A 25,326-nucleotide genomic window follows, 5' to 3' on the forward strand; every position below is an offset into this window, starting at 1 on the left:
CATGAGCGCGGGGCCGCCGTTCCGCGGCCCGCCCGCCTTCCCGCTGCGCTTCGGGCAGCCCGCCGTGTTCGGGCCGGGGGGTGGCGGCGGTGGTAGTGGGGGTGGGAGCAGCACCGGGCTCTCCTTCGGCCCCGCGCCCGCCGCCTTCGGGCAGCCCTTCGGGCTGGGCCAGCCGCCGGCCTTCCCGGCGGGGAGCAGCTTCAGCTTCAAGCCGCCCACCAACCTCGGCGGCTTCGAGGCGAGCGGAGCTGGAGCCGGAGCCTTCTCAGCGCCCGAGTTCCGCTTCAAGACCCCCGACGCCTCCTCCTCTTCCTCCTCCTCCTCCTTCAAGCCGCTGCCGGGCGCCGAAGCCGAGAAGGGCCCGGCCGCCCCCGCCGCCTTCACCTTCTCGCCGCCCTTCGGCTTCAGCCCCGAGCCGCCGGCCCCGGAGCCGGCTGCGGGTGGAGGCAGCGGCGGCTTCTCCTTCTCCCGCCCCGCCGCCGCTGCTCTCGGGCGGCCGGAGGAGGCGGGCGAGGCGGCGCCCAAGGGGCTGAAGAGGAAGGAGGAGCGGGAGCGCTCCCCGCGACGGGCGGCGGCAGCCACCACGGCCGGGGCGGGGGGCAGCGGGCGGGCGGCGGCGGCCCCGCCGGAGAAGCGGGCGGTGCTGCTCAGCCGGCCCCGCGGAGGGGCCCTGTTCGGCCGCACGCTGCAGGAGGTGCTGCGCAGCCAGGGCCGGGGGCACCGAGACCGCGGGGACGCCGCCGAGCCCGAGCGGGGGGGCCCCGCCGAGGAGCCGGTGGTGGTGGTGGAGGGCAGGGAGCCGGCTCGGGCAGGTAAGGGGAGGGCAGGGCTGGGAGGTGGCTGAAGCCCCTTCCCCAGAGCATCCTGACCTCCGTGTGGCACCCGCTGTCTTTACAGATGTCCCTCCGGGCAGCGCTGGGCGCAGGGTGAGGAGCAGCGAGAGCACGGATAGCATGGGGGGCCTGGCACCCGGAGAGCTCACGGCCATCCAGTGCAAAAACATCCCCGACTACCTCAACGACAGGACGGTGCTGGAGAAGCACTTCGGGCAGTTCGTGAAGGTGCGGCGGGTCATGACCCGGCGCAATAAGAAGATGGCCATCCTGCACTTCTTCGATCATGTGAGTACTGCCAGGGAGCAGCTGGAAATCAGAGCTCTGGGGTGCCCTTTATATCAGACCCCAGTTTTATCAGGCTCCACGTCCTTCATTTGGAAGTTAACACCGAGGATTTGTTGCATCACGGGTATCACAAAAGAGACACCAAGCGGATCTTCGCTATTTACAACCTGTATTCCCGTGCCACACCAGCCTAAAGTTACGCTGCTGGGTCCTTGGCAGCACCAAGGGCACAGTGATCTCAGCAGAGCGCCCCGCTCTTTGGAAATGCTGCCCTTTTGTTGGCATCCTCAGTCTCGCCGTGCTCTCTGCTTTCTCTTACAAAAGCAGTTAACTCTCTTTGTGGAAGCCTGCCCAGTCCTGCTAGTTGCTCGTAGGTCTTAGGCAACAGGTTAAAATGCAGAACCCAGACTGTTGTGGGAGTTCATAAATGCTTTTTTTTTTTTTTTCTGGCAGAAGTTGCACTGCAGTTTTTGGTGGTGTCCTGCTAATAGGCTTTCTCGCTGTTTTCTTCCAGGCCTCTGCTGCCCTTGCCAAAAAAAAGGCAAAAGAGTTGCACAAAGACATAGTAACATTCTGGCAAAAGAAGAAAACAAGTAGGTCTCTTGTTACTAGATATGATAATTGGATGATACGTAGTAAATGGTGGCATCTGCTCTGTTCTTGTTTTCTAATGTACTGAGGACTCTACAAAGATGATCTCCAGAGTTGGAGTGCTAGAGGTCCAAAAGCATGGCAGTTCTCTCTGGCTTCTAGCAAACTTTTGGGTGCCCAGAGCTTCTGTGAGTGCTGCAAGTTGTTAGAGAAGTATAAAAATAGTTGTCCTGTGTTCTGTTTGACGTCCTGACTAGTTCTGTTTCTGGCAATGGCAGTTAGTGCATGTGTAGGGGAGAGAGCAACAGCAGTTTAAAGCATGGAATTGCTTCCAGAATAACTTCTCGACCGTTGGACAGCTGAGATAGCCTTCTCCTGTCTCCCACCATTCCTGGGAGCCAATCTTAGCCCACAAAGAGTTTTTCTCATATAAAGTTACTCAGTTGCTTTTTGAGCTGCACGAATATCCAGCATCTGTAGGATTGTCTTCTAGTATTGAGGAAACTTTAAGTAAGCAACTGCAAGTCATAGTTGGAAATAAGGTGTAGAAGTAGGGAGTTTTTCAGGGGTGTAAGAAAGCGCAGTTTCTAATGCCTCTCTGCCCAGAGCGGACTGAGATGTGGGCTTGCAGCTTTCAGAAGTGTCCTGAGAACAGAGTTACCAAGTACTCAGGATTGAGTGTCTGTCTTGCTGGGACTGCTTTTCTGTGTATAAACAACTGTATATTGCTTAAACCACAAGGAAGGAACAGTGTGCATGGCTGGCTTACAGAGAACTGAGTTGTAAATGGGAAACGTGAATTCCAGTCCTTGCTTGTGAATAGGATGAAATGACATGTGAATGCTGGCTATTTGCCCCCCTAGGTGAATGTCTGAATTGCCAGACGCTTGCTTCCCTTTCTTTAATTTTATGAACGCTGCCTGTGTAGTTCTGAGATTGTGCCCTGGGGATATGTTTCAGCTGTCAGCAAGTGAATGGTTTGCCACAGCTTTGACCAACCCAGAAACTTGCCTTTGTAGAAAATGAACGGCTGTAGAGCTGTCTGAGAATAAACGTCTGGAACCAGCATCTATAAGGATGCCTCTGTCGTGTTATTGTGGCATTAAAGTCTACAGAAATGTAAATGGTAATATTCTGAAATAGCTAGTCTGAGAAAATTTAAGAAATCCAAATAGCTGAAAATTTCTTCGTGGGAGAGGGTGTTCTCTGTTTCTGCAAGGTGTAGACTAGGTACTTGGGAAGCCGTGCCAGCCCTAGTCTTAGCTTGGATATGTGAAAATAATTACTAAAATGCTTCATGAGCACTAAAAATGCTCAGACAACTGTGGTTTACGTTGGTGAAATGGATTGAATTACCTAGTAAAGAGCTGTGACTTGTGGATTATACCCCAAATCTAAAAGAAATCAAATTCAGACTATGACCAGACTTCATTTACTGATGGTCTGCTGAGTAACTACAGTTACTGCTGAGCAGTGATTTAATAATGCTTTTTCCTTATAGAACACTGAAGCTGACTAGTGAGTGGTAGACTTGGTACAGCTTCTAGTGCAAATTTCTTGCAAGCATTGTGTGCCTGCATGAAGCCGAGACTAAAAATGTTATCAGAAAACAAAACCAACTATTGATCACAACCAAGGAGGGAAAAAAAGCTGTTGATACAATTATTTGCCAAGTATCCGCCTTCATGTTTATATGTTACTTCAGGTCCTGCAAAAAGAGAATTCTCATCCAAGGAGAAGAAAGCAGGTGAAGATGAAGAAAGGCAAAACAATGAAGAGCAAAACTACCAGCATTCCCCACTTAGGAAACCTTTAATAAGATCCTCTGCCAGTGCTGTCATGTCTGGTAAAAGGTATGTCTCTTCAGCTTCTTCAGGCCTTTTACTTCTGTCTGCATATTTCACTTGAATACTTTGTTTGTTACAACATGAGCAACAGCTGCAACAGCAAGGCATAAGGAAATAGTGAAACAGTGCAGAGCCCAAGTAGGACCAAGGGGTGATGACCGTGTTGAGTGGTCTCAATTAAATTGGTTTCTGAGGTGAATAGTTTTGTTTGTGCGCAAATATTTCTGTGTAATGAGTTGCCTTTTTGTGATAGCTGGTGAGTTTGGGGCATAATCTTTTTGCAGTTCAAAACAACAGGCTTTTTACAGGAGGTCTTTGCTTTGTTTGAGGTGCTGATTCTGCAGTCCTGTGATTTTTCTGTGCTACTTCAATGATGTGTCTAGTTGAACAGTGGTTATCTGGTATGCATTATCATACAGCTATAAAATTATTAATGTGCTGTAAAAGAATGAATGACTGTTCCTTGAATATGTTCATATCTAGGCCATGTAAAATCTTTTAATGATCCCTGTTGCTATAAAAGGCGTTCCCTTTTTTTCACAGCAAACAGCAGGCTAATTCCTAGCTTGAAATGCCAACTGCTGGGCCTTGGAGTGATGGGTATAGATGCATACTCTGTTTACTTGATACATTGTCCTGTGTAAATACTAAAATGCTGTTCTAAACAGAGATGTCAGTGCCTTGACGAGTGTAGTGGCAAGGTCAGGGCATGTATAGTGTAATAATGATTTAAAAAATCTCATTTTTAGCTCTCCAGCTAAGAAGCCTGGTCTTCGGAAGGCGCTGCAGTTTGAAGCAGATCTGTTTGATACTAGTTCTGAAGGGCAGAACTCAGAGGCTACTTCATTATCATCTCTCAGTAACCTGATCGGGTTAGTGGCTGAGACATCTGAAGAAAGATACCGTCTTCTGGACCAAAGGGACAAAATAATGCGACAAGGTACTGTTATTAATTACAAAAGCTCATGAGTTTATCATCAGCTTCTCTGCTGGGAAGAAATGAGTGCTTGATGTCTGCAAAGCTGTTGTAATGTTATGGTAATAGCTTTGAAATGAGACTAACATGGAACAGTCTGCAAAGATAGTCTTCTATTTTAATGGGTTGTTGTTCTACAGGAAATTAATGTATACAACAGAAATCTGTTTCTTATTGCACACGTGTATTTCTTGTGGATAGTGAATAGCAGACTGTTCATCTCTGAAGGAATTTTTGAGTACTTTGGGGTCTATTTTGAGTCCTGGCAAAATGATCCCTATTAGTAACGGGAGGAAAATCAACAGGGACAAGGTCAGCTAAGCCACCCCATGTAACTGCATCATCATGTGAGACTGGCTTGCTAAATGCAGGCCTTGGTTTCCTTAGCCCTAGGGGAGGCTGTGTAGGGTGATGTGCACCAATGCAGGTTCTTCAGAGAAAGCTAACCAAAATCTAACAGTGTTTCTCTGAAAGCAAACTATTAAAAACATGAAATTTAAGAAATCTCCTCTCGCTTCATAGTGCTGGGTTGTAAACCCTTTCATCCTATTCTTGCTGTTTCAAAGCTGATCCTATTTTTTTATTTAAGGTGTTATTTTTTAACATCAGCAAACACATTTCTCTGTCACTTGACATGGAATTGTGAAATTGATGGTGTTAGTTTAGGATACAAACAAGTTGGGCTTCTGGGATACAAAACGTGGAGTTATCAGGTTTAGAGTCTGATGTTTTCAACAAAAACTCTCCATACCTGGGTGGGACAGTACAAGAAGCGTTCCCGGATGAGCAGTGCAGCCCTGGGACCAGCCCTAGCATGGGGGAAAACCATCCTTGTGTATTTCCAGCCATGCCAGGGTCCTGCTCCAGGGGGAGTCTGATTGGGAGCCTCTAGAGATCCTTTCATACCAGCTTTTCAGTGAACCCTTGCCTTGGCAGCCTGCTTCTTGATGTCCATCCATTGACAGCGTGTGGACCTCAGCTTAGGCAGATGCTGTGCTTTGGGGTGTATTAGCACATTAAGAAAATAGCTTATCATGAAATCTAAAAGAGAGATGCATAATGTTACTATTTTAATTTGTAACTTTATTTAGCTCGAATAAAAAGGACTGATCTTGGCAAAGCAAAAACTGTCATTGGCACTTGTCCCGACATGTGTCCTGAAAAGGAGCGTTACATGAGGGAGACGAGAAACCAGCTTAGTTCCTTTGAGTTGCTTTTGGGATCTGACAAGGTATGAATCCTCTGTAAGCAAGAGTTTGCTTTTCTCAGCACATCTGTTCATTTGCTCCATATATAAAGCTGTTAGTGTTATCTAGTTGATTACAGGGTTAATTCTGGTGGGGAGTTTTGTAGACACTCATTAATCTGGCTTCTAATTGCCCGTTGTAAAAAAAGGGATGGTGGATGTTTGCTATTTAAGTACCTTTTCTAATAACCTAATAACCTTTTCTATTTCATTCCAGAAAAGCATTTAGATCTGTAGTTGTGCTTAGCAGCGTACAAGTTCTGAAGGTGACGAGTGAGGGACTGCCAAGTCAGCTCCTGTCATAAAATAAAATTTACTTGCTATCATAGCAGAACCTACATGGGTTGTTAGTGGGAACAGTGGAAAAACTCCTCTAATAGTCTGCTCCTTGCTGAAGTAAAGGCATGAATGTGATGAAATCTTACACTCCTGATTTTTTTATTTTATTTTTTTTATTTAAAAAAGACTTACTTTTCACTTGTTTTCTCTGCCTCTTGCAGGTAGATCATGCAGCAGCAATCAAGGAATATAGCAGGTCTTCAGCAGACCAGGAGGAGCCTTTGCCCCATGAATTGAGACCCTCTGAAGTGTTGAGCATGACCATGGACTATTTAGTGACAAATATTATGGACCAAGGGGAAGGAAATTACCGAGAATGGTATGACTTTGTTTGGAACAGAACTCGAGGAATAAGAAAGGTAAGCACTAGTAGATGGAGATGTTAGATGATAGAAAACAAATGATCACGATGCTGTAAAAAATGAAGCAAAAACCAATAGTAATTGAAATACTTGAATTGAAAACTGACGCAAAGCACAGAATTTTCCAAAAGTAGGACAGGATGACTATGCTTTTTAGCTTTAGTTTAAAGTGCACATAAATGCTTTGTTTATTGTTCTGATTAGGATATAACCCAGCAGCATCTCTGTAACCCACTGATGGTATCTCTGATTGAGAAATGTGCTCGTTTTCACATCCATTGTGCTCACCACTTGTGTGAAGAGCCGATGTCCTCCTTTGATGCCAAAATCAACAATGAGAATATGACAAAATGCCTGCAGAGCTTGAAGGAGATGTATCATGACCTGGCTAACAAGGGAATTTACTGCAAGAGTGAAGCGGAATTCAGAGGTTATAATGTTTTGCTGAATCTCAACAAGGGTGATATTCTCAGGTGGGAATGATAGATATATCACTTAGTTTCTCTCTTGTCTCTGGGAAGAAATTAGAATTAAGTCCCCAAAAAATTGTGATGGAATTGAAGACCTTAGCTGCAATTGCTTTTGCCAAAGAAAGACTATGGTGTACTGTAGTAATGTTGCTTTAATTTGTAGTATGTCATTAAAATGTGTCTTTTCTTAAGAAGAAACTTCTGATTTTTAAATACCTCACCAGAATTTCTGCACAGCAAGTGTAAAAATTAAATACTTTCCTCAATCAAGGAGATCCTTCTTACTAGAGAGGTGTACAGTCTTCACGCCTTTATCTCTAGTAGAATCAAGTAAAAAAAAAAATGTTGTGGGCAGTGTTGTACTTTGCTTTTCTGGTCAGTCTCCTAATTGCCTTCTTCCCTAGAAGCTGGAATGATGTACCTAAATCATAGCATGCTGATTATGCAAGTGTCTTTAGAAGATTTTTGATGAGTTAACTTCGCTACAGTATTTACTCACAGACATTGGTTTTGGTCTTGACACTTGAAAGTTGCATGTCTCACTTGAAGCTCCTGATTGTAATTCCATTTTGTTATAGGTTGCTATCCAGTTGTTTGTATTGATTCAGGTTTGTCTCTGTCTTTATCTCCACAGAGAAGTGCAGCAGTTTCATCCAGAGGTTAGAAACTCCCCTGAAGTGAGATTTGCGGTTCAAGCTTTTGCTGCATTAAACAGCAACAATTTTGTGAGGTTTTTCAAGTTAGTGCAGGCAGCTTCTTATCTGAATGCCTGTCTCTTACACTGTTATTTCAACCAGGTAAGAAAAAGCAGATGGATATTTTAAAAAAGCTTTAACCTGTAAAACAGTTTTTCAGGAGGAAATCAGTTCAGAGAGCAAATAACTCAGTAAATATATAACATTAAAAATAGTTTTGTTCTTGAATCTTAAGTGTTTCTAAAAAATCAAGTTTTCTACTAGGTTATAAAAGGCAAGTACTAAAGATGAGTGCTCTTAGTAATTTTTTTCCATGACTGTGTATAAATATATATTTTCCCTGAAAATAATTTGGGGAGCAAAGAAGTGGGCCTGAGACTTTTTTTTAAACAAAACATCAACATGTGCTTTCAGAAGCCCTTGCAAGCTTTTTTTCTTGCACGGGAGTTGCAAAGGGATATGCTCAAAATGAGCAGTGCTGAAGAGGGGTGGAAACTGGAAAGAAAGTGCACAGCACTTAAAGCTAAATCTAAACAGTTATTTATGTGTCTATTTGATGACAAAGTGCTGCTTTCTTGTAAAAAATATTTCTGTTTTTAGAGTGCACTTAGCAGTTTATGTGACTCCTGCTTTTATCCCTTCCACCCCCGCAGATTCGTAAAGATGCTCTCAAATCTCTCAATATTGCCTACACTGTAAGCACCCAAAGATGCACTGTGTTTCCATTGGATCACCTGGTCCGCATGCTGCTGTTCAAGGATTGTGAAGAAGCAACTGATTTTATAAGTTACTATGGCCTGAGTGTATCTGATGGGTAAGTATAAACAAAAGAGCATCAGTCTGAAGATGCCTGCTGGGGTTAGACCAATGTCAAGCAGAGCGTTAAGTGGATGGGCCACCCCTGGAGTTTGCAATGAGAAAAAGAGGGAGAAAACAACAGGCAAAGGCTAGAGGCTGAGCTCTGTGTAAGTTAAGCACTGGGATAGTGACGAGCACAAACTTCAATAATCTCTTCTATGTGTATTGATATAATTATGAAAAGTTCTTTAATTCTTTCTCCCTCAAGAAATGTTTTTTCTACCATAGCCTTTTTTTTCAGGCCTGTGCATTTTTATTTTTGTGCTGTACAGTTGAAAATACTTAGGTTACTGGAACTTTGAATATGTATTCCTGCTTCTTATTTTTCCCCAGTGCTTATGTAGAGCTGAATCGCTCAGCTTTTTTGGAGCCTGATGGATTACCCAAGCCCCGTAAATCGCTGTTTGTCAGCCAGAAGCTAACTGTCTCGGTTGGGGAAGTTGTAAATGGCGGGCCATTACCATCAGTGCCTCACCACGTGCCTGTGTCTAGCTTTAATGGACAGAACAAATACACCGGTGGAAGCATCTCTGTGGATCAAGCTAGTAGTAGCCAAAAGTCCAGTGTAGAAGCAACAGGTAAGACTGACCGTGCACTTTAGGTACTGCTCAAGAACATGCTGCTGTGTCTGTTCTGTGGGTAGTTTTGTTGTTCAAAGCAGAAGTTGTTCTTTGCTCATCTGGGTTGAAATTGCATGGGAATTTGGGTGTAATGAAAGAATGTTTTGATTTAAATGTACTTACATGTGTGTAAAAATTAAAACAAAAACAAAACAAAAAACACTCGGTGATTAATAAATGCAGAAAATACTCCAATGGCAATAAGCTTAATTTTACCAGTATAGGTGAAATAACTACCTATTTGGCTGTTTCAGATAGCTGACTTCCCCTTTCAGCTTCCAGATTTTATATGCTGTTTGTTCCCCTGTGCTTGCAATCATCTTCCCTTTCAAGGTGTCTGGATTTATGCTTTGTCTTTGCTGAAAGTACAGACAGTTTTTGTTTTTTCAAGAAGCATGTGTGTAGGTGCTAGGCATAGTTGTCTTAAAACAAGTTGTTTTGTTATTGGAAATGTATATGGTTGATACTGGAGGCAATGTGCAGTAATTATGAATATTTATATAAAACATTTAAATTTTTACCTGTATTATATATAATATATACATATTAATATAGTATATGAAATATGTAAATGTTTATATATAATCTCTATATATTTAATATAAATATTAATATATTTATAAATATATAAAATATTTTTATAAAATGCCTAGAAATTGGTTTCCACAATATATAATTATATATCTTCAAGGCAGCAGGTTGCCGTTGTGGGTTTGTTTTATGACCTGATGAGATTTGTCAGACAAGCTAGCTTTAAAATATAACAAGCAGAAAAGAATAGTTGAGCTTCTATTTGTATCTGAATGGGTTTCCATTTTTATTTTTCTCTGCTGACTCACCTGTTAAAGAAGTAAGAGTGGAAAGCAAAGGTGTGGATTTAGATGTCACAGCAGTAAGAGCCCAGCCTCAAGCTCATCTTCTGCCCTCACTGTTACCTCGTCCTCTTGTGCCAATACTACCTCCTGCACAGGCAATTTCCCAGTCTGCTGGACAACCTGAGCCTCTTTCTTCAAAGCCTCAGCCTGTATACACAGACACAGTAAGGAAATCAAAAATCATAATGGAATATTTGGGAAAAATCTTGAAAATATAATGTAAAGCAGGTGAGACTGATAGGTTATTTTAGTTGTTCAGAATCTTCACATCATGTAGAGGCAAAAATGGACTCTGCCTGGTTCAGAGTGGCGGGTACTTTAAGATCTTTCCTTGAACTACTCTGAAAAGAAGTATTGTGTAATTTCAGATGCAAGTTTGAAACTGTACCCTGTGTATTTTTGGTGTTCGCCTTTTTTCTCCCTCATGCAAGTTAGGATATGCACTAATGCTGAACCTGTTCTGGAGTGTTGCACTGCTTTGTGGAGTAGAGCTGCTGTATTCTACCTGGATGTGGCTACCTTTCAGTAAAGACTAGAACTGGTCACCTGAAATTATGTCAGCTAATACTTGTAGAGCAGTGCAACTCTAAAAGAAACTAAAGTACAAAAATAAGAATTACTCTCAAAATTCACTTATCCTATTTCCTAAATTGTGTTGTCTGTATATAACACAAAAAGTTGCTTCTGTCTCTGGGGTGTTACTGTACGGTTCTCAACAGGTTCTTAAACTCAACCTTGAATTTCCAGGCTGTTGTACTTGATTAACTTAGTTTAGTCTGTAAGTAGAAATACAAGTCATGCAGTTGCCAGTTATAATCACTTAAACAAGGCTGGAGGACCTTACTCCCAATTCATGCGTGCACACCATCTGTCCTGAGCAGGGCTCCAGCTTGCTTCAATTGCTTCCCCTGCTGTGTTGTAGGACATCGCCGAGGTGGTGGACGGGCTTGTGCATGATGTTCTCAAAGGAGAGTGCAGAGAAGTTGGCAGAGCAGGAGCCGATTACGTGACTGCAGCGATCTGGTAAAGAACATTTATTGCTGGTACTCCTGGAGTGTGTCGACAAAATTAGAACTTACCTTAGCAGCACCATGTGTGGAGATCATAAAACTGAGCAAGGCCAGGTCTATAGCGAAGACAGTCTTTGGTACACTGAAGGGAAGCTCTGCTTAAAATGTTTCTTCTCCAAGGCAGTTGTTAGACTGCTGGATGTGCTGGTGGGAGGGAGCATCTGTATGTCTCTGGTGCAGCCTCCTGCTCTGGTTGGTTGGTTGCCCATGCTAGACTTGGCTTTAGGAAAGTTACTCACAATTTTAGCAATACGTACCAGCATTTAGACAATAAGATGTAGGGTGATGTTTTCTGATAATAAATATGATCACTTACACATGCTATTCTGTCTGTGCTGCTCAGTCCCAGCAGGGGTGGTTAGCTCCCTATGACCCCTGATTCACTAGGCTGATGTGAGAATTAACTTTGTTAATCCAGAACTGAGTTGCCAAAATGGAATTTGGCTTAAAAAAAATGATGTGCTAGTCCTTGCCAAGAAACACCTCCAGCAAAAGCTCACTGCTTTTACCCATCTAAGTAAACTTCTGAACTTCTGTTCTTGGCTAGAAATAATAATAGTAAAAAATAATAAAAATATCTGAAATGGGGTGAGTTAAGTGTGGTAGAGACCGTGAGCAAGGAATAAACTGGCTGCTAGACTCTGGTATGGCTTATTTTCTTTGGATTTTAGGTTATTTATTTAAGGAAAAGAAATATGAAAATGAATAAGATTTACTCTTTTTTTTTTCTGTTGATTATTCCTAGTAATGTTAAATTAAAATCAGCGTCCTTGTGTGGATTTTAGATCTTCTCCTAAAGTGAGAAATCTTGATCTTAACAGAACGTGAGATCTGCACATGGCAAGTGTTTTTGCTAGCCAAGGGTAGATACTAAATTTACAGGTGTTCTTGTCTGGCTGGGATGGACCTAACTTTTTTCACAGCACCCCATATGGCGCTGTGTTTTGGGTTTGTGACGAAAGCAGTATTGATAATGTGCCAGAGTTTTGGCTGCTGCTGAGCAGTGCTTGTGCAGCACCAAGGCTGTCTGCGTGCTTGAGTGTATTTTCTTTTTTTTTTTTTTTTTTTTTTCCTTATTAAGCTGTCTTTATCCACCAGTTTTCTTGGTTTTCTTCTTTTTCTCCCATGCCCGGCTGTGGGGTGGGGAATGAGCAAGGTGAGGCACGCACTTGGCTGCTGGCTGAGATCTGCCCGCCACAGCAGAGCAAGGGCGTGCTTGAGAAAAGCACGGGTGTGTGGTGCCTTCCACATGAGGCTCCCACTTGTGACTTCCTGGCATTGAAAAGAGAATTGCTGTTTCCACGCAGTACCTCGGAGACCACTGTGGAGGAACTGGTGGCTGAAGTGATGGAGGAAGTCCTCCGGCAAGTGGTTGGAAGCACGCTCAGCGCAGAAAGGGAGCGTGTTAAGGAGGAAAGGCGCAGAGTGGAGGAAGAGAGGTGAGCTGCTGCTTTTGCCTTGGGGCAGGGTGGGCTGTATCTATGCTTAGGCTCTGTGAGGACAGCAGGTGCCAATGTGAGTCCTTGTGCTGTGTGCCCAGGCCCTGTGACTTTATCAGCTGTCAATACCGCTCAGTTTGTCTCATGTTGAACTGCCCTGGGGTCACTTAATCTGTCCCTTCTCTGTTCTGAGGTAATCTGCTAGTTAGTGTGTGTTAGCCTCACAGAGCTACTGTTAAAATCATGGGTTGGAATGTTTAGGAATTTTTATTCACCCTGAGCTTCCAGAGGGGGGGATGCGTTCTGGCCCTGCTGTACACAGTGAGTATGCTACTGAGATTGCTACTTGTCTGTGGCTTATTAGCTAAGAAAGAAAGAATCCAAATCTTACCTGTATTAATGATAACGAGACTTGGCTCCACGCAAGCCAGTTTTTAATTTCTAGAGGGAGAAGCTAGCTAGGGAGAGCTCCATTTTAGGTGAGTTAACCATGGGTCTGCATGTAGTGTTTCTGTAGCAAAGTGGCAGGCTTGCTGGTTGCTATTTGTGTAAATGTCTTCTCTGTCCTTCTAGGCAAAGGCAGGAAAGAGAACAATTAATAAAGCAGTTGAGTCAGTTGGTGGGTATGGAGTTAATGGAAGAAGTAATAAACGAGACTGTTCAAGAAGCTTCAGCCAATGAGTTAAAGTAAGTACGACATCCCATATGCTATACTTTGCTGTAGGTGCTTTCTAAAGGCTAAGAGTATAAGGGAGTGCTGATCTCCTTGCTTGGCCTTCTCTGAGCTCATCTTCATAAACTGCTTTAAAGAGAGGGGAAGTGTACTTGACCATGCAGAATGTTGCCAGTTTGCCATTTCAGTAGAAATCCTCCCAGGTGGAGGTGGTAGAGGCTTTCTCTTGGATGAGGCCGCCCTATATGCTTGCTCTTACTCTGCCTCCCTTACAGCTCGGCTGCAGACCTTTCTTTGGAAGTCTGTGATCAGAGTGAAATCTTGAATGACTTCAAATTTGGTTACAGGCCTTATTTAGAAGGGCCATAAGAGTACAAGGCAAATCCCTCTTCTTTGCTAGTTGTGCTGGTGCTTTCCCTTGTTTGTGCTACAGCTAGTTGTTTTACTACTTGCTCTGGTGTTCACCTTGCAAGAATCAAGACCTCACAGGTCTTGATTTTGTTTTGTTTTGAATTAGATGTGCCTTAGAAAGAGACCGGCAAGCCCGTATTGCCCGCTGTTCAGAAGAAGTCTGTGGTCATGTCATGGACCACTTCCTGGAGGATGAGATTTTCCAGATTGCAAAGGAAACCCTTCAGGAGCTCCAGTGTTTCTGCAAATATTTGCAACGGTGAGTGACCATCCTCTGATACAACTGTTTTATTCGGGAGTCCTGGCAGGGAGTGGTTAATAGAGTTTAAACTACACCTGTCTGTCTGTGTTCTTTTTGAGATAGTTTTTGATTGATCTGGTTGGCTTCAGTAGAAGGGTAGGCTTACGTTTTTATTACCGGCCTCTAATGTTGCTCAGCCTTACGTAGGGAGTGGAACATGTCTCATCAGAGTCCAGTAATAAGCTTCATAGGAGATTCCAGCTTTGTTCTAGCTAGAAATAAAGCTGACCCTTTTGGATGATGAACATGTATGGTGGGCAGATCTCACCCAAATGTGAGTTTGCAGCTGTGTGCACAACAGCCTGAGCCTCACCTGAGCCACACACGCCACCTCACCTTCTCCCCTTCGCAGACTGGGACTTGTGAGGTGTTTAAGAGCCTGATCCAGTCTGAAGAGCAAAGATGAACACCATGATGGACTGCAGTTCATTAATGGGACCTTATTTTTTCTCTTTTTCAAGGTGGAGGCAGGCAGTGGCAGCTCGAACAAAGCTGAAACGTCAAATGAGGGCATTTCCAGCTGCTCCCTGTTGCACAGATCCCCAAAATAAACTGAAAGCTCTGTCCCCCAGTGCTGAGTGGCCCATAGCCATGGAGAACTTGTGCAGGAAACTTGTAAACCTGGGGAATGGAGGAAAGCTGGGAATCTCTTGCACGAGGTAAGGATACTTACGAGAGTGGGTGGCAGTCTGATTTTTGGAAAGTAAGTTCTCTTCTTCCATTGTGAAAGTTAATGTTTTTGCAATACAACTTGTTTTTAAATACCTTTCCCAGAAGACCCTTTCTGCACAAATGCCATGAAAGACTGAAAACCCAAAGAAATCGTTCTTCTATTAACTGCATCTTTCTAAAGCATCTGCAGTAATTCTCAGGTCTTAGTGTTCTGTAAAAGCAGTATCTTTAGCTATAGTTACCCAAAAAATCACAACAAAGGATCTTTTGTTTCCAGGCTGAATTGGCTGAGAAACAAGACAGTGCATGAAATTAGAATTCATCACTTCCTCCAGCAATTATTAAGGTAAGTTAGTGTTTGATCTTTGTTTTCTTTTTAAGAAAACTATAAGAGAAATGCCAGAGATCCTTTTGCCCCTGGGTGGGATAGGAGGGGTATAGGGAGAGATGATTATATAAGCAGTTATCAGTCTGGGTTGTGGCACAAAAGGGATTGACCTTGGTTTTAAATGTGCAGCAGGAGACTTGGTTTTCATGACTTGCCATGCACTCCAGTGCCCTGTGTGTTCACTGGAGATGGGTATTTAAGCAGTGTGGAGGTGAAGTGATATGTGTATTGTCCCACTGTCCTGGTTTCAGTTAGCACAGAATTAATTTTCTTCCTAGTAGCTGGTGGAATGCTGTGTTTTGGCTTAGGATGAGAAGAGTGCTGATAACACCCCGATGCTTTAATTGTTGCAGAGCAGTGCTTATACTAAGCCAAGGACATCTCAGCCTTTTGCTCTGTCCTGCCAACGGGCAGGCTGGGGGTGCAGTAAGAGCTGGGAGGGGACAGACCCAGGACAGGTGACCCAAACTAGCCAAAGGGGTATTCCATACCATCTGACGTCATGCTAAACAATATATAGGGGTGGCTAGCTGGGGGGAAGGGGCCGGACTGCTCGGGGTTAGGCTGGGCATCGGTCAGCGAGTGGTGAGCAATTGCATTGTGCATCACTTGTTTGTACATACTATTATTACTTTCCTATTATCACCATTGTATTATTATTGTTATTATTTTTACTATTATTTTGTTATTATTATTTTCCTGTCTTATTAAACTGTCTTTATCTCAACTCACGGGCTTCACTTTCCATTTCTCTCCCCCGTCCCAGAGAGGGAGGGGGGAGGGTGAGCGAACGGCTGCGTGGTGTTTAGCTGCCAGCCGGGTTAAACCACGACACCCACAATCCCCAAAGCAAGGCTCAGTTAACAGACTTGGCAGCTGCAATTCCTGAAGGAGAGCTGGGGAAGGAAGGAATCTGGGGTGTGGTGAAATATATGGGCAACAAAGCTAAAGATGAAACACAACTTCAGAGCTTTCAGAGCTTTTTGAATTAGACAGTAACCAGTTGCATTATTGTAAGTTGTTTGAGGCAAGAAGAATATTCTCCAGGAGAGGGATGTAGCTCTAGGGGGTCTTTTTTTTTTTTTTTTTTTTTTTAACCAGCTTCTGTCTCTCTTTAAGTGATTTAGCTTGGACTCCCCTGGATCTCACCTCATTAATCACTGAACATATACCATTTCAACAAGATCAGGTATTTTGGAAAGTGCTGTTGGTTTTGCCAAGTGATGAATATGCAGAGGATGATCTCAACAGGTAAGCAGAAGAGATTATTTTCTGACTCCCTTTCTCAAGTATGGCAGTGGAATGGAAGAATAGTAGTATGCAGCCCTTGATGTATGCTTTTACTCTACCATATAAAACCTCTATTTTTTTTCTCCAGAGCTCTTGAAAGATACAGCTAGAATTTTGGCAGTGGTCTGTATTGTCTTCTGCTGTTGTTCATTGAATAGCATTTGCTCATATTGAAAACAGAAAACCTTTAGCTAGGTAATATTATGGAGAATTTAAGGACATCTGATAGATGCGTAGCAAAATCCAGGTGTTATGAGGGTTGTAATAGATTCTGGTATCTGAGATGTGTTGTTGCTAAATACTTCAAAATGCCATTTAACAAACAAACAAAACCACTTTCTTGTTTGCTAGAGTATTGGTGGATTGGTTTAAGACCAAATTTATTGGAGACAAAAGCTGGAAGAAAAACGCTTCATGTACAGAAGGTAGAATTCAAACACTGACATTATTTAATTCTCCTGGCATGCAAGGGAGCAGAAGTATTAACGTCAGTGTGTGTGTTAAGGTAAGTGAGAGCAATTTTGTGATACCTGACAGGCTGTAAAAGGGGGTGTGCTCTTTTCCAGTGGATATTGTTTGGGAGCTTCTCATGCTGTGTCCTGTCAGACAGAGATAATACTGGCTGGGATAGGGTTGTTGAAAAGGTCTGGAAAAAAGTGTGTATTTCTCCTTGTTTCCAGTCAATCAAGTAATACCTGCCTAAATATGGTTTACCAGTAGAACCTCAATCTTCTCAATTTCCAATGCCAAATCAGGTATATCAGGTGCTGAAGTACACTTCTGTGTTCACATGCATCTGTTGAAGACATCTCTTTCTTACAATCATTGCCTGAAGACTTGTAGAGCTCCTGGTAATGAATATCAAAGTTGAATGCTAATAATAGTGAACTGCAGTTTTCAGTAAATTTCAGAAAATTGCTTTGCTTAGTTATCTTACTGTTGTCATCTTTGTTTCTTGTATAGGTGGTACATGGTGTGCTCTCTGACTCTGAGCTTGATGCAGCAAACATGCAAAAAGACTTACTTGGAACCAGTGGATTCATTCTTTTCCTGCCCCCTAGAGTAAGGAGTGAAGATGTTGCAGAAGAAGATGTTTATTGGCTTTCAGCTTTGCTGCAGCTGAAACAGTTGCTTCAGGTCAAACCTTTCCACCCAATAGTTCCTTTAGTGGTTGTAGTCCCCACTGCAGAAGAGGCCATAGAGAAAGAAGTTGAAGAAGGTACATAATTGTTTGTTTTTCTTTAAGACATAAAAATAACGTGAATGCCCAAGGTAGAACTTTGGTGGCTAGTGTAATCTCAAATACAGAGCCTAGCAGACAGAGACGGTGAAGTACAGTGCATTTTCACAGCTTTGGTAGAAATCCAAAGACTTTAACAGTTGATCATGATGGAAAGTGATGAACTCTTCTTTGGCTTCCAGTTGTTCTTAGCACACAATATTTGATCTTGAGAGTCTAGGGGAAGGATGGAGAAGGAAAACATGCTGGGAACATATACAGTGCGTGCAGTTGGGTCAGAGTAGAAGATAAATATTGTGTTCTTTCTCTGTGTATGTGTGATTTTTTTTGTTCTTTTTTGTTTCTTTATTTTTAAGGTTTAATGCTTCAGGACTTGATTTCAGCCCAGCTTATTTCAGACTACATCATTGTTGAGTTATCAGGTTCTATCAATGACTTACAAGGATCAAAAAGGGTAAGAACAGTGGATTGGAACATGAAAACATACTCAACTGGTTTATCATTAACCTTCCTTAATTACTAATGTCTTGGATATTTTACACTAAGTGTCATGTGTGAGAGACATAGCAGGGTGGGTTGGAGAGGTGGGTGAGGTTAATGTTTGAGAACAGCTGAGCTGTGTCAGGCTGATAAGACAGCAGCTCCAGCCACTGTATTCCTTGATCACAGCGGCTGAGGAAGGTCTCTAGGGAAAGAACGTGCAAGGAACGAGGCAAGCACAGGGTGATGCTCCCCTGCAAACCCTTGCAGCTGGCATCTCTGTGGTTTATGGACTGCCAGGATCAGGCTTGACTTCTCTGGGTTTAGTCCCTGTGAGCTAATTTTTGTGAATCTGCCAAATCTTTTCTTGACGCCAGATAAGTTTTTGACATCCCCAGCATTCTGGAGCAGAGAATTTCATGGCAAAATGGCACCTTATATGAACAGCCTCTGCCTGTCTGCTCCTGAGTCCGCTGCATGTGAATTAAATTTGAGACCACCTAGCTGGAGAACAATTACTGCACATATGAGAATGTTGAGAGATAATCTATTTGTATTTTGCTGCATAGAATCTTAAATTCTGTTACATCAAACACAAGGTTGTGGGATTGAATCATTAGTGTCTTGATCACTGTGAAGTTGGGTTTCCAACCGCTCGTGTTTTGTGTGTCGTAGATTGCTGCAGCTGTGGGCTGGTTGGTTTCCCAGTGCCCTAACTCCCTTAAGATCTGCAGTCAGACCCTTCAGGAGTACATTGAGGATGGGATTGATGGTGAATTTGGCAAGCGCTTCTACCTTGACTGGAAGGAGAGACGTTTAGCTGGCCTGCCATCTCAGGAACCCGGGGCCATCATAGAGCTGTACAACAGTGTGCTGCAGTTTCTTTCAGATGCAGCATCCTCAGAGCATCTTTGTGACTTGTCTTGGCCTGTTACTGAGTTTTCAAAGCCTGGAGGTAACAAGTTGTTACCCCACCTGCAGTGGAACATGCCTGATCACCTAGCCTGGCTGAAAAAGGCTGTGCTGTCCTTCCAGATCCCCTACCTAGATCTGCCTCCGTTAGGTGGTACGTACTTGATGTTGTGGCATCCTTTTTGCTGCAACATGCACGCATCATTTCTCTTAAGTGTCTACACTGTGTTGAGCTATCGACTTCATATATGCGTGGTCTGGCTATGTCACAAATTCTCACAATCCACTTGGTTTTTGTTTGTTTCCTGTAGCTCCTTGGAGTCCTGTTTGCCACATGATTTTTCAGTATGTATCTCAGATCGCTAATTCTTCACATACTCAACCACTGATCCAGTCCCAAGTGGAGAATCTGCTGAGCAAAACATATCAGAAGTGGAAAAACAGGACACTGGGGAGCTCTGACGGGCCTTCTGTTGATGAGATCCCTTGGGATGCTATTCTGGCAGTCTGCATTGATCATAAGCTGAGAGATTGGAAACCACCAAAACTGCCTGTTGCACCAGGTATCTTATGTCCTTCTACAGCAAGGATGACACTTCTTGCATAAACGTTTAATAACTTGGCAGTGGTGCATTCATGCATCGGAGTGAGTGGGCATCAATGTAGCAGGGATGGAGCTTTGGTCTTGATATTTTTTTTCATGTTGCAGAATGACAGTGTGCTTACTGCATGTCTTTCTGCTATTCAGTGTATACTTATTGTTGATGGTGACTTGAGCTTGTGTTCAGCACACTTCTCTCCGTGTGGAGAAATACAGTCAATCTTTCAGTCTTCTCCCAGGGAGAGCAGAGGGTATTTAGATTCACCCACAGACTGAGAATTGGTACTTGACAAGCCACATCAGCTCAGATCATCTGAGATGGCAGACTGCCACTCTTAACGAACACTTCAGTGGATTAATGAAGCTTGTCTTTAATTCTGTTTACTTTCAATTTAAAAGTGTGTGGACTTTTTTCCATGCTTTGTTAGGCTTAATTATAGAGAGTCTCCTTTGAAATGGTTACTGAACTTGCTGAACACTGTGCTTAGATGCACCAGAATTTTTAAAATGAAGATGGAAGAACATTTTATGCTCTTCCTCAGTAATGTGGTATATTGAGCAGTAAAATAGATCAGGACAACCCTTATTTTTACATGCTGAGTACAACAAAAAACTGCTTGAACGGGAACACATTATTTTCCCTCATATTGGCTTTTTAATACTAAAGCTTTCCTTTTGAAGAGAAAATCTGTACTGATAATAAATGCTGGGTTTGTGTTTATTCACAGAAGCAGTAAGTGAAGATGGACAGATTCGTGTATACTACTTCAAGGAGCATTTACAGAACTTCGCTATCCCTTATGTGTGGGAACAAGCCAGACTGCGCACGCAGGAGGAGATCCGGCAGGGCAATGAGAGGTGAGATGGCTGCTGACTCTGCCCAGTTGGCATTCAGCTGCCCACGAAGCCACCAGAGCTGCTCGGTGAATTCTGAGGAGGTTGCTCAGGGCCTCTGTCACAGTCATATCCTGTTACTGTGATGTCATGAACCAGTATGTGACATTCTCTTAGAACGTGCTTTTGTACATCTCCTTGTAGGATGTAAGGGAAAATGCATGGTTGAGGGGGGAGGCTGCCTTAAAGCTAAATGTCCATGTGGTATTAATGGATTTGAGAGCTCTCAGGAGTCTACCTCAGTTCTCTAGCCCTGTTCAGAGTAAAGTCAGTCTCCTGTCTCAGAAGCTCGTCTGTTGCTCTTTTGTGTAGCAAATATTGGATGGGTACAGTTCTTTGAAGTGAATCCCAGTCAGATTGGCTCTTCTCAAGTCCCACTTGGTGGTGGTGGTTTGTTAGACTATAGTACAAGGGTCTATATCTCTGTTTACTTTTTACTCCCAGATATTTCTATGCTGGTAGTGAAAGAACAAACTCTTACCAATTTCTGTGTTGTGTTTTTGTTCCCCTCTCCATCTCAGGTCAAGGATAAAATCTACTGTCTCTTTTAAGAAACCCTGTAGTGTCTCCATGATGCCAGAACAAAATGGCGCTGGCATGAGCATGCTCTTGAGTCAAGGAAGGAGTATTCCCAGTGCAGATCCACTCACAGACACAACCTCAGCCCGGGATCTTCTCCCGGAGCGTCTGTTAAGACAGTTGCAACAGGAAAAAATGGAAAGCAGAAGGTGAGTTATCAGAGCAACATCCTTTCCTTGCAGCTCCAGCCCACAATTGTTAGCAATTTTTAACCTGTATGCACTGGGAAGCTGAATTCCAACAGTGCTAAGAAACTAGGTTGTTTCTTAGACTATCTCTAGATTCATCTTCCTTCACCAAGCTTATCAGTTCCAAATTACCAGGGTTGTCTTTCTTGTCCTTCTTACAGTTACAGGCCTGTCAGTCTTTCTTCAGTACCTGGTAAAATTATGAAGAAAATTATTATGGGAGTTAGTAAAAAACAAACAAACAAAAACACCTGAAGGACAATATTATGGTCATTGGTCACAACCAACATGGGTTCCTGAGGGGAAGGTGCTGCTTAACAAACTTAATTGCTTTTTATGACAAGGGCATCCATGTAGTTTACCAAGGGAAAGCTAGTTGATATAATTTTTTTGGATTTTGATAATGCATCTCAGAGTACCCTTCTGGACAAAATGTCCAGCATGCAGCTAGATAAAAACACAATACAATGTGTGGAAAATGGCTGATGAGTTAAGCCAAAAGAATTACAGTAAAAAGGGTTACGTCAGGCTGGTGGCCAGTCACTAGTGTGGATTCCCAGGGCTCCGTTTTAGGGCCGTTTCTCTTTAATGTTTTCATAAATGGCTTGGATTTAGGACTAGAAGTTTTTCTGAGTAAGGTTGCAGATGATACTAAATTGGGAGGAGCAGTTGACTTGAGGGTAGAGAGGCCTTGTAAAAAGCTCTTGAGAAATTAGAGAACTGGGCAATCACCGACAAGATGAAGTTTGACAAGAGCAAGTGCTGGATTCTCCACCTGGGATGGGGCAACCCTAGCTACAGGGAGAGACTGGAAGATGAGAGGCTGCAGAGCAACCCTGCAGAAAGGGGTCTGGGAGTTTTGGTTGACAGCAAGGTGAATATGAGTTAACAGTGCAGCCTGGCAGCCAAAAGGGCCAACCATACCCTGGGATGCACCAAGGACAGCATTGGTAGCCAGTTGAGGTGACTGTCCGTCTCTACTCTAGGCTGGCATGACCTCCTCTGAGTACTGTGTGTGGTTTGGGGCACCATGGGATATAGAACTATTAGAGTGTCCAAGGGAGGGCTACAAAGATGGTGACGGTTCTAGGGGGTAAGACATATGAGGAGCAGTGAGGTCCCTTGGTGTGCTCAGCGCCGAGCAGAGCAGGCTGAGGGGAGGCCTCATGGCGGCCTGCAGCTCCCTCACGAGGGGAGCGGAGGGGCAGGCGCTGAGCTCTGCTCTCTGGGGTCTGTGTTGGGTTTATGTGCCAAGAATTTGGTAGCAGGAGGCTGCAGGGGTGGCCTCTGTGAGAAGAGTCCGTTAGCTGTCCCACGTTAGGCAGAGATAATGGAAGACTTGAGGAATGATTGGAAACTCCTCAGTCAAGCCACTAATGCTAGGGCAGTGTAGTGATGTGTAGTGTTCAATAGACTGTGTCCTGCAGTGTCACCAATGTCTATCAAGTCCACTTCGGGAATGTCAGTTTTGCACCAGTAGCATTGCAGGTCACAAACTTAAAGAACTTACGTTCTTGAGGTTGGCCCAAGGATTTATTTTCTTTGCACTCTGTAAGTTGGGTGCCCTCAGTTTTCTTGGCTCCTTTCTGTATCACCACTTTCGACAGTGTTTTTTTTTTGTTTGTTTGTTTGTTTTTTAATAGCAGTGGGGGATGTCAGTCAGTGTTGGAAATGACTACTAACATCAGATCCTTCTTGCAGACACCTCTGAACCCCCAATGCTTACTTTACCTCCTGGTCACAAGAGCAAAACCAGGTGGCAGTGTGACTGGTGCTCCTGATCTTTCTCTGCAGGTTTGAAGAACAGTTGCAACAATGTCTAACTGAGGACACTGAGCCACTTGGAGACTTCATGGGTCTTCCACTCTACCTTCCCCAGTCCCTGGTCTCCACCCCAGCTATCAGTGGTCCGTTGATCAGGAGTTCCATGTCACCTGTTCAAGGGGTAAGAAAGAATGTGCTGAGAACTTAACTGTAGCTGTGAAGAGTACTGTGCAGGCATCCAACCTGCTGTAATTGTAAACCATTAGTGGGAATAACCTGACTGGGTGGTATTGGACACACTTGGGAAATGAAGAATTGAGAAATTGTACTTTGAAAATAAGGAGGGATTACTTCGGTAATTCCAGGAAGGGGAGTATTTTCTGTAGACCTGAAATACTGTTAACATGTGTGATGAACTCCTGTCTGCTGCTGGCAGCTCTAACAGTATAATGCCACAAGTGAACTTAGAGAATCACTGTTGTGAGTCAGCTTCACCCAGTTAAAGGAAAACTGGGTCCAGAAATAGCAGAACATGCTATTTTTATCATACATCCTTTGGGAACTGGGGGGGGGCTGACCTCTGTGGTTATCCTCAAGTAGCAGAACAGTAAGCTGAGAAGTCCCTCATTGGTTCTAGATAATGCAACTTCCTCAGTCTCATCTCTCTCTCCTTTCTGTCCAGGCTGGAAGTCAAGCAGGATGTGAGCTGTTGGAGGACAACCTAAGCCCCATACTGTCGGACAGACTGAAACACTTGCAAAGGCTCCTCAGAGCTAACAGGGAGGGTGAGGTTGCTTCTGAGCTCCACCTGTCTACTCTGATGGACATGGTGGATATCTGAGCAGAAATGAGATACATGTGCAGACCAAGAAACTCGGTAAAGAAATCCAGGGCTGAGTGATTCAACAGAGGAACTCCTGCCTAACATTAGAGGAAAAAACAAGTGTCCTGGGAGAAGAACATAGCAGGTGCAGGGCCTGGGCCGCTCCTGCATGGCTACCTTGCATAGAAAGGATGTACAGGAGCATTCACTGTGTCCCTTTGGCTCACAACGGAGGTTTGGCTGGTCTGGGATCCCTTCCTTTTAAGCTGACTTGTTTCAAAGCTGTGGAGACAAGTCAGATGCTAGTCATGGAAAGCCATAAACTGACACAGCGGTGTGTTGTTCCTTTCTACCAACTCTCATCAATTGTTGATTAGCCAGGAAAGAGACGATGAGTTGGTTGTCCATATTAGTTCTGTATCAGTTTGTGCAGAGTAGTGATGCTCTCCTTGTACCTAGCTTTTGTTCTCTCTCTTGCCTTCATAACACTGCAAGAAGCTGAGCAATGCTGCTGTAGGACCAGGATTTTTTGTTTGTTATCAGATCTCAATTTCTATAGAAATGCGGATATGAGAATAATGTTGTGAGGAGTTAGTAGAAAATAGTTTTGTGGGAAGCATGTAGTTATATTTAACCTCACCAGGAGAAAACAGTAAGGTAACAAGGACCCCTGAGAGCATCAGAGCAATCGGTCTCTACAGATACAGTCCACAGGATGCTGTCCCAGCTCTGTGTTTACTTGATGCATAAGCTACCTTGCAGCAGCAGCACCTTGGTTTGAAGGGTTTTTAGCTGCTTAGGAATATCAGTGATCATTCTGAAGTAGTTACAACATTTTGATTTTTTTTTTTTTGTTTGTTTGTTTTTACTTAAGTGCTCTATGCAAATCCAGAAGGGCTTTCGTGCTGCTGGGCCCCAGTTTTATTATGTTGAATATGTATAGCATTAAAAATAAATCAGTTGCTTATTCTAAAATCAGTTGCTTATTCTACAGACTAATTGTCATGCCTGGAATGCAAGGTATTTTCTTCATTAAACAGCTACGGAAGAACGATTTTCCTTTCTGGAAGAGCTCAGAATCCCTTCATTCTCTAGTTTTTATACAGCTATAGCTTTGAAAATTGAAGACCTTTTGGTTTTAGTTTAATATTGATTCCATGTAATTAGTGTGGAGATGTACTTCATGGTTGCAATACTCTAGTACAGTAATCTTTTTTTTTTTTTAAATTGCAACCGCAGCAGATTTTTCTCATTGCCACCTGGTGAAATACAAATCACTGCTGCTGTCACTGTAAACACTGATTTATAACCGGACAGGTGAGATCATTTGTCTGATTTGCTTCTAATTTCATTTGAAATTCGGTCCACATCTGTCGGCTACTTCCCCAAAATAATGTTATATTTTCATATAGTATTTGTTACTTCTTTTAAATGTAGTGTTAAGGCACAATTGCTACTCGCAGTGGAAATCAGAAAGTTCAAGCTGAAGCAGCCGTGCTCTGAGATATTCCTACTGCTGGGGTTTGTTGGGCTGAGTTTTGTTGACTTGTTTCATGTAAATGTCCTTTGTACCTAATAAATGCTTTCAGTGGCTTGAATTT

At 43.3% G+C, this 25,326-nt stretch overlaps 1 protein-coding gene across 1 annotated transcript; it reads left to right on the forward strand.

Annotated features, from left to right (window-relative positions):
- Position 1: 1 nt before the first annotated feature.
- MCM3AP (minichromosome maintenance complex component 3 associated protein) lies at positions 2-25,323 on the forward strand. The gene is made up of 28 exons (XM_038181950.2): positions 2-812; positions 898-1,121; positions 1,636-1,714; positions 3,418-3,565; positions 4,309-4,499; positions 5,627-5,766; positions 6,282-6,479; positions 6,687-6,955; positions 7,587-7,749; positions 8,301-8,461; positions 8,839-9,083; positions 9,974-10,164; positions 10,923-11,023; positions 12,378-12,509; positions 13,083-13,196; positions 13,700-13,852; positions 14,356-14,553; positions 14,844-14,912; positions 16,074-16,205; positions 16,596-16,749; positions 17,208-17,463; positions 17,841-17,938; positions 18,640-19,030; positions 19,188-19,439; positions 20,206-20,335; positions 20,893-21,099; positions 22,933-23,083; positions 23,585-25,323. Exons 1-28 carry the CDS (start codon positions 2-4, stop codon positions 23,741-23,743), a joined length of 5,517 nt encoding a protein of 1,838 aa, XP_038037878.1. The 3' UTR covers positions 23,744-25,323.
- Positions 25,324-25,326: the final 3 nt, after the last annotated feature.

Source organism: Anas platyrhynchos, chromosome 7, assembly GCF_047663525.1.
Source record: "Anas platyrhynchos isolate ZD024472 breed Pekin duck chromosome 7, IASCAAS_PekinDuck_T2T, whole genome shotgun sequence".
NCBI lineage: Eukaryota > Metazoa > Chordata > Aves > Anseriformes > Anatidae > Anas > Anas platyrhynchos.

Coding starts and splice junctions, on each gene's coding strand:
- MCM3AP (XM_038181950.2), top strand. CDS start 2: ATGAGCGCGGGGCCGCCGTTCCGCGGCCCGCCCGCCTTCCCGCTGCGC. Junction 6,956..7,586: donor AACAAGGGTGATATTCTCAG/GTGGGAATGATA, acceptor TTATCTCCACAG/AGAAGTGCAGCAGTTTCATC. Junction 7,750..8,300: donor TACACTGTTATTTCAACCAG/GTAAGAAAAAGC, acceptor CCACCCCCGCAG/ATTCGTAAAGATGCTCTCAA.